Consider the following 12,725-nt stretch of genomic DNA (forward strand, 5'->3'; position numbering starts at 1 on the left):
GTTCTTGCTGACCTCTACCCTCAGGGTCAGGCAGTAGCCAGAGTGTTCTGAGGCAGCCTGACACCATGCATGTGGTGCAAGTACATGACCTAACGTGACCTGAGCATGGCCTGGTTGGAGAAGATATATATGCACTGTGTGTATTTTGTCCCTTCGCCCAGGATTGCTTATCTCTTGTGATAGTAAATGTTGCCCAGTTGACAGAGAGGCTAGAAGAAACTGAACAAGCTCCCAGAGGCATGCCTCTTCTGAGTCAATTCATTCAAAGGTTACTCTGAGCCCTTCATGCCAAGAAACAAGACTGCAGCCCAGGAGCGAAGTCCACACTAGAGAAGGATTGTCATCCACTATCCTTGGATTTCAAAATTAGTTTCAGCCTATGCAAATATCCCTGAAATATTTCAGGCATGAAAAGTGAACAGAATGTTATCAGTCGATAGTAAAGATCAGCAAAATTGAGTATACTGTTTAATTTTTAACGTTTCTTTATTTCAAAAATGGTATATAAGCCATATAATTTTATTAGTCTATAATGTATTATAAACATATAATTCACATGAACCATAAAAGGTTTATATCTTTCTTTGGACTCAAGTTTGGAGGCTTGGAACTGAAAAAAAGCATGTCTTGTCTTCCAGTTATATTTCTGGTTGAGTTGAGAAACGGGGGCAATGAATATACTGATTCAAGGGATCTAGAGTTACTAGATTGGCTGTTACATGTGAAATATTAAATCAGCATCTAAAATTTTTCTCATGTAACAAATTAGCTATGATATTGACAGGTATATGCCTAATATTGATTTGACTCAAAATGGAAAAAAAATTTAAAAAGAATAAGTGGGAACCTTTTTTAAAAATTCAAAGTTTGAAAGGATAAAATGAAAATGAAAACTGCTCAGAGACACAAATTTCTTGACCTGAACCAGTCCATTATTTTACTGCCACATTCTGTATCTACTTTAAAAAATTTTTATTATTTTATTTAGGTCATATTGGCTTATAACATTGAGTAAATTTCCGGTGTACATTATTACATATCAGTTTCTGAGTTTACCAACCCCAAAGTGATAAAGAAGGCCTCATAACCACAAATTTCATGTCTTTTTGGCTCCCTCTTGTGGCCAAGCTCTGTACTAACATCTTACCTAGGAAAAGTCTAAGAATTCTAATAAAGGTAAAGTGCTATTTTCATTGTTACTTCAATGCTGTCAGTTTTATTTTTATCCAAAAATTAAAAAGTATGCTTTTGTAATATATACAACAAACTATTTCAAAGAGTGAAAAATAACTTAATATATTGGAAAATAATTTCTCTAAGCAAAGGGTAATTAACAAGTATTCCTTATTCAAAAAAGAGATTCAGGGAGTAATTTTGTTAAGAGTTATTTGTAGATTGTCATAACAAATCTCTCTCCTCATAAAATTCTGATTAAAAATTTTGTTGAGGGTGCTAGAGCATTTTCTATGAACCTCTTAAGAAATGTAACAGACTCTTATTCAATTGAGTAACTAGTTCAAAGGCAGGGAAATGTTCCAAGATGACCTGTATGAGTCCCTTCAAACATTACTATTCTATATTTCCTACATTTTTCCCATTTTTTTAAATGCCACAAATTATTAGTGAGTTTTCGGTTTATTGTTTTGTATTTGTTGTTTGGTTTTAGTTTCTATTATTAATGATCTTATTAAAAAAAAGGAACCCTTTTGTTTTTCTAAAAGTTCCCATTTTGGGCCTTTTTTATTTCTCATATAACTCATCTCCAGTTAAAAATGTTATTTGATCTCACATAAGGAAAAGAAACCCCAAACTTACAAAGAATCATTTCCATAGATGTCACTTTTTTTGTTCTGCGTCAAATAATAGAATTGTTCAATGGGAACCTTTCTGAAAAGAAAGAAAAGATTAAATTGAACATCTTTTCAATTTAACACAGTGTAATGGTGAGACAGTAACGGACAAATAGACTAATACAACCATGTATATATGGAAATTCAGTATGTGAAAGGTGGCATTTTAAATCAGTGGAAAAGGATTTAGTTTTCAATAAACAATGCAGGAAAAACTCACTAGCCATTTGGAAAAAATAGATTTCTATTTCATACTATCCACAAAGATAATTTAAGGTGGATTAAAAATCTAAAGAATTGGAAAACATACACAAATATTAAAAGAAAATAAATGAAACTATATATTTTTTTTGGTGGTAGAAAAAACATTTGAAATAAGATTTTTCTTTTAAAAGTCAAAAACCAAAAGGAAATTTGATAACATCAAATGAAAAACTTTTGAATACAGGACAGTATAAAAACACTCAAATAAAACAAAGATTGGAAGAAACATTTGTAAGTAAGATACGTAAAGGATTAATATCCAGAACATAAGAATCTATAGCTAAAAGACAACCAATAAAAATGGGCAAAGAATAAGAACAGAAACGGAAATGTAAATGACCACACATAAGAAAACATAAACATAGGAAAAAAGTACTCAGCCTGACCAGAGAAATGCATTCTGATAACCAAGATAACCTTTATACTCATTAGATGGGCAAAAATTATACACTTTGGTAATATGATATAGTTGGCCAAGAGTATGAGGAAATGGATACTTTTAGACACTACCATGAGAATATAAAGCATTGGGCTATATCTACTAAAATTAAAAATATTCATATGTTGTGACCCTTAACTTCCACTTAGGATTTTCCCTAGAGAAACATTTGTGTATGAGCTCAGGGAGGCCTGTACAAGGATATTCATTACATATAGTTAATGCAAAAAAAGGAAAGAATATGAGAATGGCTAAATAAACTATGATGCATCCATATAATGGAACATTATGAGAAACTAAAAAGAATGGGGTAGATCTGTATTTACGATCTCTAGATTACAGAAGGAAAAGAAAAACCAAGTTGCCTAATACGTTGTATCAAATGATTCCACACATAAACAAAATAATACCATATACTTCAATGGGTGGGTGTATAATTATGTCAATGTTTAACAAAAGGTATGAAAGGAGACACACCAAAGTGGTAACAGTGGTTCCCTCCAGGAAGGAGATTGGGATTGGTGGGGCAGTGGTCAAAGGAGACTGGACTTTATGTTTGATTTTTTTAAAAAAGACTTTATTTTTTTAGAGCAATTTTAGGTTCATAGCAAAGTTGAGAGGAAGATAGAGAGATTTCCCATATACCCTTTACTCCCACACATGGTTAGCCTCCCCCATTATCAGTATCTCCCACCAGAGTGGTAAATTTCTTACAACTGATGAACCTACATCAACACATCATTATCACCTCAAGTCCATAGTTTACATTAGCCTTTACTCTTGGCATTTGTAATGTTTTAATATACATTGTAGTGCTCAACTGTCCCTCGTGGTCGTTGCCCAGTATCTTTTGAACACCCACCCTATATCTCATCTACCCAATGTAGATTCCAAAAACACTTGCTTTCTCTGCCTCTGAGAATGGCCCTAGAGTCTGAGGGTTATTTGTACCCCACAAGAATGTTCACCAAGAGAACCCCACAACTGAGGATGTTCTTAATAATTAGGTAGATAAAATGACCAACTCTGTGGGTGTCAATCAGGCTTTCTCCAGTCACCCTAGTGCTTGCTCAGTGGCTTCATAAACTAAGTTATCATGGGGACAGAAGTTATTATGTATGGACTCAGCAACATGAACTTCCCCCTCATCAAAACTGACCTGGCCACATATGAGTGTGCCAGCAAAAGTTACCAACCCTAAGTAATTCACAGAGAAAAATCTCCCTGGGTGTACAGTCAGCCAGCTGGTGGGAGGCTGATTACATTGGACCCCTTCCTCCATGAAAGAGATCATTATCCTCACAAGACACTTCTAAATATGGATTTCCCTTTCGTTCTCATTGTACTTCTGCCAGTTACATCGCCAGTGGACTTACTGAATGCTCTATTCACTGCCTGCCATCTTAAACAACATTCTTTCAGACTAAGGAACTCAATTTACTACAAAAGAAATAAGGCAATGGTTGAATTTAAAGCATTCATTGGTCTTACCGTATTGATAGAATGGTGGAAGAGCCCATTGAAGATTCAGTATTGGATGTGTTGTCCTAAAGAGTGTGGCATATGATCTGAAGCAGTGACCAGTAAATAGTCTCCCCCATGGCCAGAATGCATGGTTTAAAAAGCAAAGGGTGGAAGTGGGAGTGGTGCCTCTCACTGTTGGACTTACTACTACACTTAGAAAAAGTTTACTTCCTCCCCAGCCACCTTGGGCTTTGCTGGGTTAGAGATCAAGGCTGAAGTGCTTTCAGCAGAGGATACAACAGTGGTCCCGTTGAATTGGAAGCTGAACTGATGATGTAGTAATTTGGGGCTCCTATGACTCTGGAGAAAACAGGCAAGAAAGGGTTATACCAAGTAGGCTGGAAAGATTGATCCTGAATGTCAAGGGTAAGAGGAATGCTGCTGTACAATTATGGGGGAAAGGAGCATTTCTAGAACCTAAAGAATCTTTTGGACATCTCCTAGTGCTGCTTCCAGTGGCATAAAATTAATGGAATACTGTAGCACCTCACACAGGCAGAAAGAAATTATAACACTAACAGCAGCCTTAAGCCCAGGTGTAGAAACCAGGACTGTAGTCACTTCTCATATTTTCTTCCTTGCTGTGTCCTGATACTTTTATTTATATATATTAACTATTTTTAATTATTTATATATATTGACTAATTTTCTTTTTTTTCCTTATTATTTCATATAGAGTGTTGGTGATGGTTTACTTTATTAAGTGCGTAGCTGTGGACTATCAGGACAAGATGATGACTGAACTAGAGAAGAGTGACTATCGCCCAGAGATCCTGGACTTGGAGGAGATGCCGGAAGTGATGAGACTGAGTCTCCCCTTTGGGGAGTGAGTGCATTTTCATTTGTATGAAAAGGTATTGCATTTTCTTATGTTGGGGCAGCAGTTCTCAAACTTTGCTGCATGTCAGAATTACCTGAAGGATTTTATTAGGATGCAGATTCTCTTTCAGTAACTCCGGGGTGGGGCCCAAGATTTTGTATTCTCTATTTCCCAGTTGATGCTGATGCTGCTGGTCCATGGACCACACATTGAATAGAAAAGATGGTATTGTTGTTGCTGCTGTTGGTTAGAGTGACAGTTGACTGGCACTGAGGGCTATCTAACAACTTTACAAGACCCTTTCTACATTTTGCCAGTTTCCCACATTTTGAACACCCAATTCCCCAGGTAGAATCTAAAAAATCCACTTCCCAGCCTCCCTAGCAACTGGGGTGCAAATGTGTGCCCTAAGTTCTGCCAGTCGTCTGTATCTGCACTAGACTTTGATTTGAACGTGAGTACCCCGAGAACACAGGCTTCAAGTGGGGCGTCCGTATTGCTAATAAGACAGCAGCAGGTGTCTGGTTCTAGCAGAGGCACGTCCTCTGATGAGGCCAGTCCTGGGAGTGAGTCCGGCTATATTATTCCGGGAAGCTTAGCAATTTGCCTATTTCTCTTGCCCTCCCACAGTTTTGTGAATTAACCTAATAATCCTGTAATAAATCTTCCTCTTCTTAAACTAGCCAGAATGGACTCCGTTGTTTGCAACTAAAAATCCTAATGCATACAAATGAATAACTTGTGAAATTAAAATTTAGTTTAAAAAAAGAACAAAAGTAGTTTTATTGGAAAAATGAACTTTAGAAAAAAGCAAATGTAATTTAATTGAAATGAGATCATGTCTATCAAGTGCTTAGCACACAACGCTGTTGTTCAAAAAAAGAGATTGTTTTTCTTATTTTTGTGGTAATGGCACAACCTCATCCTAAAAGCTTCAGTAATTACAAAAAAGCATACACAAATACCACCATGTGGAACACGATTCTAGATCTCTCTCTCTAAAAAAGTAAACATGAGGAAGTATGAATGGAGAGATGGACAGCTCTAGTCAGAACTAAAGTTTCATAAATAGGATCAAAGTTTGTGCAATTTCTGAAAGAAAATTAAAATTTCATTAGTGTTTAACAGATGAAAAACTAAAACGGAAGGAATTCCTGAACTATTGATAAATATTTCTTTGCTATATAGATATAAATTTCTAAAAGGTCATGTAAAATTAAGAAGTTTTTGAAACATTTAGGATCTTGGAATCAGTATTACTTTTTAGATAATATTCACTCTCAGGCATGAAAGATAGGATGAGGAGCCCTGTTTCGCTTGCTTCTGCTTCCTCTCCCTGCTCTGTCCGTTTTGGCTGTTCACGTCATCTGTATTTTGCCAGGGTCTATAACATTTCCCTGCTTCTACAATAACAACTTTCCCAATCGTGTGAATGGCTTCAGTGCTCACCATTTCATTTTTGAATCAGCCCTTTTAGCACAGCTTCTCTGTTCTTGAGTTCTTCATTTTGATCCGTTTTTTGGTTTGTTAAATTTCATTTTCCAGGTATTTTTTAAAAGAAGGGCTCATTGGGTGCTATATACTCTAAATTCTCTCATGCGTGAGATGTCTGCCTGTAGCCTTTATGCCTGATGGACAATTGTGCTGCAGTCTCTTTGGGCTATATTTTCTTTTCCTCAAAACTTTGAAGATATGTCTTCTGGCCTTGAACCCTGCTGTGGAGGCTTGAGGCCAGCCTCATTTTTCCTCCTTGTGGGTGTCTTGCTTTTCCTGCTTGAATGACTCAAGAAATCTTTCTTTATGAATTCAATAATGTAACCAGGTTGTATCTCAATGTCAATAGTTCTCTCCCAGTTTTTCCAACTAAAGGTATGTCCTTTTGATGTTCAGATTCATTTCTTCCTTTATTCATAGGAATTTTCCTGTGTATCTCTGAGTGTCTTTTTCTGTTCTATTTGTTAGATTTTCTACATTTTGGACATCAGTTTTCCTTAAGATAAGTAATTAGACTTGTTCTTTATAGCCATAATTTTCTCTCTCTCCTTTTTTTAAAATTGGCACCTGAGCTAACATCTGTTGCCAATCTTTTTTTTTTTTTTCTTCTTCTTTTCCCCAAAGCCACCCAGTACATAGTTGTGTATTCTAGTTGTAGGTCTTTCTGGTTGTGCTATGTAGGATGCTGCCCCAGCATGGCCCAATGACCGGTGCTAGGTCCACGCCCAGGATCCGAACCAGCAAAACCCCGGGCCGTCTAAGCTGAACACACAAACCCAACCACTCGGTCACAGGGCCAGCCCCCCATAATTTTCTCTTTTTATTGCTTTAATATCCTTACCTTTTCCCTTTGCCTTCTCTGTGATTTATTTATTTATACTACTATGTCAATTTTCAGTCTATTTTGTTTCATGCTGCTTCTTTTTTTTTTACTAGATTTGTAAGAGTGTTTTTGTGTTGTTGTTTTTCTCATTTTTTTTCTTAGCCCTGTGATCTCCTCTTTTATAATATTCTATTATCTAATCATCTTGTCTGTTCTTAGATTCACATGCTTATTTAGTCTTTTTATAGGGAGTCTACTTTTGTTTCCTGGGCTATATGTTTTCCCAAACTGGTTTCTTCATGTGTCTTTTTACATGTCATATTTCTTCTCTTCTCTTCCCTATTTACAAAGTCTCCTTGCCACTTGTTTAATTGCGTTTAATTGGGCAGCTGTGTCTAAACCCAGCTATTTGCAATGATGTAGTGTGTGTGAATTCTTGTTGATTCTGTCATCTGAAATGAGCCTGCCTTTCTGTCTGTGTGCAGGCTTGATGGCTGAATATTATTCTCTGCATTTTTCTTTAGCCTGATGGGATGAAGGTGGCAGAGAGGAAGTGCTCAGATGGTGTCAGATAAAGCCTGGGCGCTTGGGTACTACTGTCTAAGATCCCATTAAATGTCCTCTGCAGGGCCCCCTCCTTCCAGTTAGGCTTCTGCTCATTCCCTGAAGTCAACATGGTGTTCTGGAAGAGCACACATTCTGCAGAACTTCTCTCCTGAGATCTTGTTGTTTTAGAACAGGGGCTTCTACTCTGAGGCTTTTTTTCTTTTCGAATAGGATTACCTACCCAATCTTTTAATCTTCTCTTCCAGTTGGAGAATTATCAGGATGTTGTAGACTCCCCTTACCTCAATATGCATTTGGAATGTAGGGATGGGGTTAGGTATACTGCCTCTCAACCAATAGTGTGGTTTCCTCCTGAACCCCCAACACTTCCAGGGAGAGTGGGTGGTTTTATTTTGGTTGTCACAATGAATGAAGGATGCTACTAGTACTTACAGGTAAAGGACCACAGATGCTAAATATTTTGCAATATGTGGGACAAATATCTGCCGCAAATGCCCTCTTGAGAAACATGTAGTTAGGAACTGGAATAAACTACACAAAATTTTCTTTCATTGGCACATTAAAATGAATGGCATAAAGTTGTTCTCCTTTTATTGATTGGGGGCTGCTGATAAATTTTGCATTTGTTTTATTTTTTAGGCAACAGGAGAGGGATATTCTGTCATTTTGCTTCACATGGTCATATTAACCTTCAAGTATTATTATTATTATTATTATTATTATTATTACTACTCCTACTATCATTAAAGAGTACTAGTTACCAGGAATTCCAAAGTATTCTCTACTTCACAGAGCACTATATGTCTATTTAATAGCTTTTTGTGTGTGTGAGGAAGACTGGCCCTGAGCTAACATCCGTGCCAATCTTCCTCTATTTTATGTGGGATGCTGCCATAGTGTGGCTTGAGAGTGGTGCTAGGTCCATACCCTAGATCTGAACCCGTGAACCCTGTGCCGCCGAAGCAGAGAGCGCAAACCCAACCACTATGCCACTGGGTGACCCCTTTAATAGCTTTTTAACATTTGACAGTATCTTAGGGGAAGAATCCATTTCCTTTTTCCTAGACAAAGTAAAAATTATGCTACTTCACCAAACTTATAAAAAGAAGCATTTATGGAAGTGAAAACAAAGATATACATTTTCATTACTTTGTGACTTCTTTCTTCTAGTGATTGGGTGCTGAATTAGGTGATGACTGACTTCACTTAGGATTTCTGAAACTTGCACATTATGGTTAAGTAGTTACTGTTAAAGTTCCTTTAAAAGAGTTTTGCTTAGATATAGTTATGTCAAGAAGTGTCAGAAGGAACAGTGATGTCCCATGTGACATGATGCTGACATTGCATTGGAAGGTGCATATATAAATATATATAATTATATTTCCTTTAGTAAATCATGCTCTTTTAACTTCTTAACCTCAGATGACATACCATAGGATGTCTCACCTGGACATTTTCCTAAGAAGTAAGTACTTTTAATTTTAAAGCCATGTGACTGGAGGGTTGGTGAGGCAAAGGAGTGGTCCTGTTCCCCAGCAGGAGTAGGGTGAATGTGTGGCACCACAACATCCCATGGAAAACCCCCTCCAGGGAAGGGGGCAGTGTTGTGAGAGTAAGCTTTTATATGGACCAGAAGAGGACTGATCCTTCACAAAGCTGGAAAACATTCTGTTATTTTGTTTAAAAGGCTCTTTTTGGGGAAAAAGAAAAATATTGTGATAGAAGTTATTCCTTGTTAGGAAACAAGATAAAACTTTAGTTTACAGAGCACTTAAGTGATTTGCATTTTATCAGAAGACAGGACTTAGTCCTAAATATATTTTTAAGAGATAAATTTGCCAAAATGATAACATTTAACATAAATGGGTTGTCGACAAAAATAATCCATAGCCAATGTATAAATGAAAATTTGGGTGAGTTTATTCTGAGCTAAAATGTGAGGACCATGGCCCAGGGCCTTTCTTCCTGAAGGAAAAAAGGGCATCAAAGAAGTGGGGTGTACAGTGTGGTTATATACCCCCAAAGAGGATGTTTCACGTATGATTGAAATGTCCCTTTTACAACAGTCGCAAGACTGCTCTGTCGGCACAGCGATTGATGGAAACAGCAGGTAAGTCTGCTGTCTCGGTGGACACAGCAGGGTGGCAGGTCTGTTCTCTCGAGGTGGATGGTCAGTCACAGGTGAGCTGGGTGGTCAGAGGTGGGTGCAGCAATCAGTTCCTAGCCTAGGAAGAGATGCTCATCCTTAAGGAAATGCCAATGTGGGGGGAAGTTGCACCTTTATCTTAAGGCCATTTGTTCTTGCCATAGGAAATGTTTAAAGCAGATATACAATGCATGCTCAATGGCCACGTCAGGCCCTTTTGGAAAAAACAAAGTTAGGCCAAATTAGGTTTATACAAAATGGCTTCCTCATATACTCCAATATATCCTATTGCTTGCCATTTCTATTTGTGAGGGTATAAAGAGAACAGAATGCATTAACCTGCCTTTCTGAGTCAGGGATGACTGGCATTCTAATTGGAACAAATGTTTCCTTTCCCAGTGTCCTAGGACTGCATTCATTGAGGCATCAAACACAAATCTCCCATTTCAAGATGGATTTCCCTTAAGAAACTAGTCCTTGGCTTTCTTTTTACAAACTGGGATTCTGTGAGTATAATTCTAATTCTTTTAGAATATTTGCATTTTTTTAATACAAATTTTGGGGACAATAGCTACAGATTCCGTAAGAAGACATACCCCTAGTCTCTAGAACAATGCTTGCTATACTCAAATTACTGAATAGATAAATGAATAGCTGGAGTAAATGAATTAATGAACAGATGAAAAGAACTTGGGCTCTGGAGTCAAATAAACCTGGATACAAACTCCTGTTCCACAACTTCATGTCTGACCCGAGGAAACATACTGAATCTCTTGGGCCTGTATCTATTGTAAAGCCAGGATAATGATATCCACCTCACAAAGATATTATAAATATGTTGATATTTGCATCTTTACAATTGGACTGACAGGCCTTTTCATCTGTCTGCTTTTTATTGCTTTACTGAGGCTTCAATAAGGTCATTGCCACCACATGTCCCTGTTGTTACTGTTCCCCGTCTAGCCATGGCTTGTCTTTCCTATTTCTGTTAATTATTTCTCTGATTTAGAACAAAAAACTAGTTAGCTAGATTGCTAGTAAAGTAGGTAAAACCAAGATTGTTAGATAAAGCAGGAGTAAGTAGGCTCTGTGTGAAGGGTTGATGGATTTTGTTTTGAGTAAATTTCATAATTTTTTGTAGATAGTTAACGTAACATTTAATTTGCTGCTCAGATGTTTTTGGCTTTCTCTTCAGTTTTAACCTGTGTTTTGACTAAAGTTGCTGCAAGAGTGACTTTAAGATTCATAAGTGATTATTGAAATATTTTAATACTTGAAGACAATGCCCAACAGATTCTAATGACTATAGCTTGATGAACAAATTAGAAATCAAAAGTTCCAGAAATCAAGAACATCAGATTAGGCCAGCTATTTGCTCAAGGAAAAATATTTTTAATTTAATCTCTCTCAGGAAGATTCCCATTTAGTTTTAGGTAAAACATGATTAGCAAGGGAATTAAATTAATCAACATTTCCGATCACAAAACTCTAAGGATAGCAAAGACATCCATGAACACAGATTTTTTACTGACTTCACAATTAGAAATTATATGATTAGTTTTTCCATCTGTGTCTTTTCATAAATAGTAAAAAAAAATAAGTTTGGAGTTACATTTAACAAAGAAATAAGGAAAAATGAGTAACAAAGAATTCCCTGCCCTCTATGTGAAGGGCAGAACATTGATTTACCTTGGCCAGGTTGCTCCACCAAATCCATAATGCTGATGTCCTTTGCCCATGCCACAAGGAGGTTCACATTTTGGCGTGTATTCCTCAGGGAGTGATATGGGTATCATCCCGCCATATTCCCTTTCAGCACCCCATGGAAGCCTACATTGTTGGAGCGACTCCCTTAATTCCTGATACCTGTGAAAAAACAGAGACTTTTGAAATAGCTTCAGCTTGAAATGCTATGGTCTGAATGTTTTTGTCCTCCAAAATTCATATGTTGAAATCCTAATGTCTAATCTGATAGTATAAGAAGGTGGGCCTTTAGGAGATGACTGAGTCATGGGGGCCCTCATGAATGGGACTAAAGCTCTTAAAAAGAAGACCCCGGAGAGCTTGCTAGCCCTTTCCACCGTGTGAGGACACAGTGAGAAGGCACCAGCTATGAACTAGGAAGAAGGCTCTCACCAGAATGTGACTGTGCTGGTGCTGTGACCCTAGACTTCCAGCTGCAGAACTGTGAGGAATAAACGTTTGCTGTTGATAAGCCACCCGGTCTGTGGTATTTTGTTACAGAAGCTTGAATGGATTAAGACAACTAAAATTCATCTAGCTTCAAAGTTATTTTTAGATTACATTTTCAGAACACAGGATTCTCAGTGCTGGGTAGATTATGATAGATGTTGGTTATTTAGGCATCATCAGATTGCTGAACGAATGAGGTCAAACTCCTGAGGGGCTACAGATTATCTTTTTGCTTTTTTACAGTTGTAGTTTGTGTGCTTGTCTCTTAAACATCTTTATTGAGATATAATTCCCATGCCATACAATTCATCCATTTAAAGTGTACAATTAAATGGTTTTTAGTATATTCACAAATATATACAACCACCACCACAATAAGTTTAGAACATTTTCATCACCTCAAAAAAAACCCTTGTACCTTTAGCCATCATCCCCTCCACTACTTCCTCTCCACCCTAGCCCTAAGCAACCACTAGTCTACTTTCTGTCTCTATAGATTTGCCTATTCTGGACATTTCTCATAAATGAAATCATATATGTGGTCTTTTTTGACTGTATCACATATCAGTAGCTCATTCCTTTTTATAGTTGAATAGTATTCCATT

General features: G+C 37.2%; 1 protein-coding gene and 1 long non-coding RNA gene across 8 annotated transcripts in view; one reads left to right on the plus strand and one right to left on the minus strand.

Moving 5' to 3' along the window:
• Positions 1 to 12,725, plus strand: part of LOC106783078 (uncharacterized) — a 259,582-nt gene that overhangs the window by 41,609 nt on the left and 205,248 nt on the right. For 5 of the 7 annotated variants that reach the window (XR_011438188.1, XR_011438189.1, XR_011438187.1 and 2 more), the window contains exons 2-4: positions 4,754 to 4,931; positions 9,204 to 9,246; positions 10,327 to 10,433. This is a non-coding gene — a long non-coding RNA (uncharacterized lncRNA). Of the gene's footprint in view, positions 1 to 4,753; positions 4,932 to 9,203; positions 9,247 to 10,326; positions 10,434 to 11,743; positions 12,147 to 12,725 lie in introns of those variants that run through there. The other 2 variants (XR_011438191.1, XR_011438193.1) reach the window with 2 other exon arrangements.
• SPMIP4 (sperm microtubule inner protein 4) overlaps positions 1 to 12,725 on the minus strand; it is a 49,674-nt gene that overhangs the window by 26,294 nt on the left and 10,655 nt on the right. Inside the window, exons 3-4 of the mRNA XM_001498834.5 lie at positions 11,617 to 11,793; positions 1,816 to 1,887 (exon numbers count right to left, since the gene is read on the minus strand). Coding sequence (XP_001498884.2) covers positions 1,816 to 1,887; positions 11,617 to 11,793 — 249 coding nt within the window. The remainder of the gene's footprint in view (positions 1 to 1,815; positions 1,888 to 11,616; positions 11,794 to 12,725) is intronic.

The sequence above is a fragment of the Equus caballus genome, chromosome 4, assembly GCF_041296265.1.
Source record: "Equus caballus isolate H_3958 breed thoroughbred chromosome 4, TB-T2T, whole genome shotgun sequence".
Lineage (NCBI taxonomy): Eukaryota > Metazoa > Chordata > Mammalia > Perissodactyla > Equidae > Equus > Equus caballus.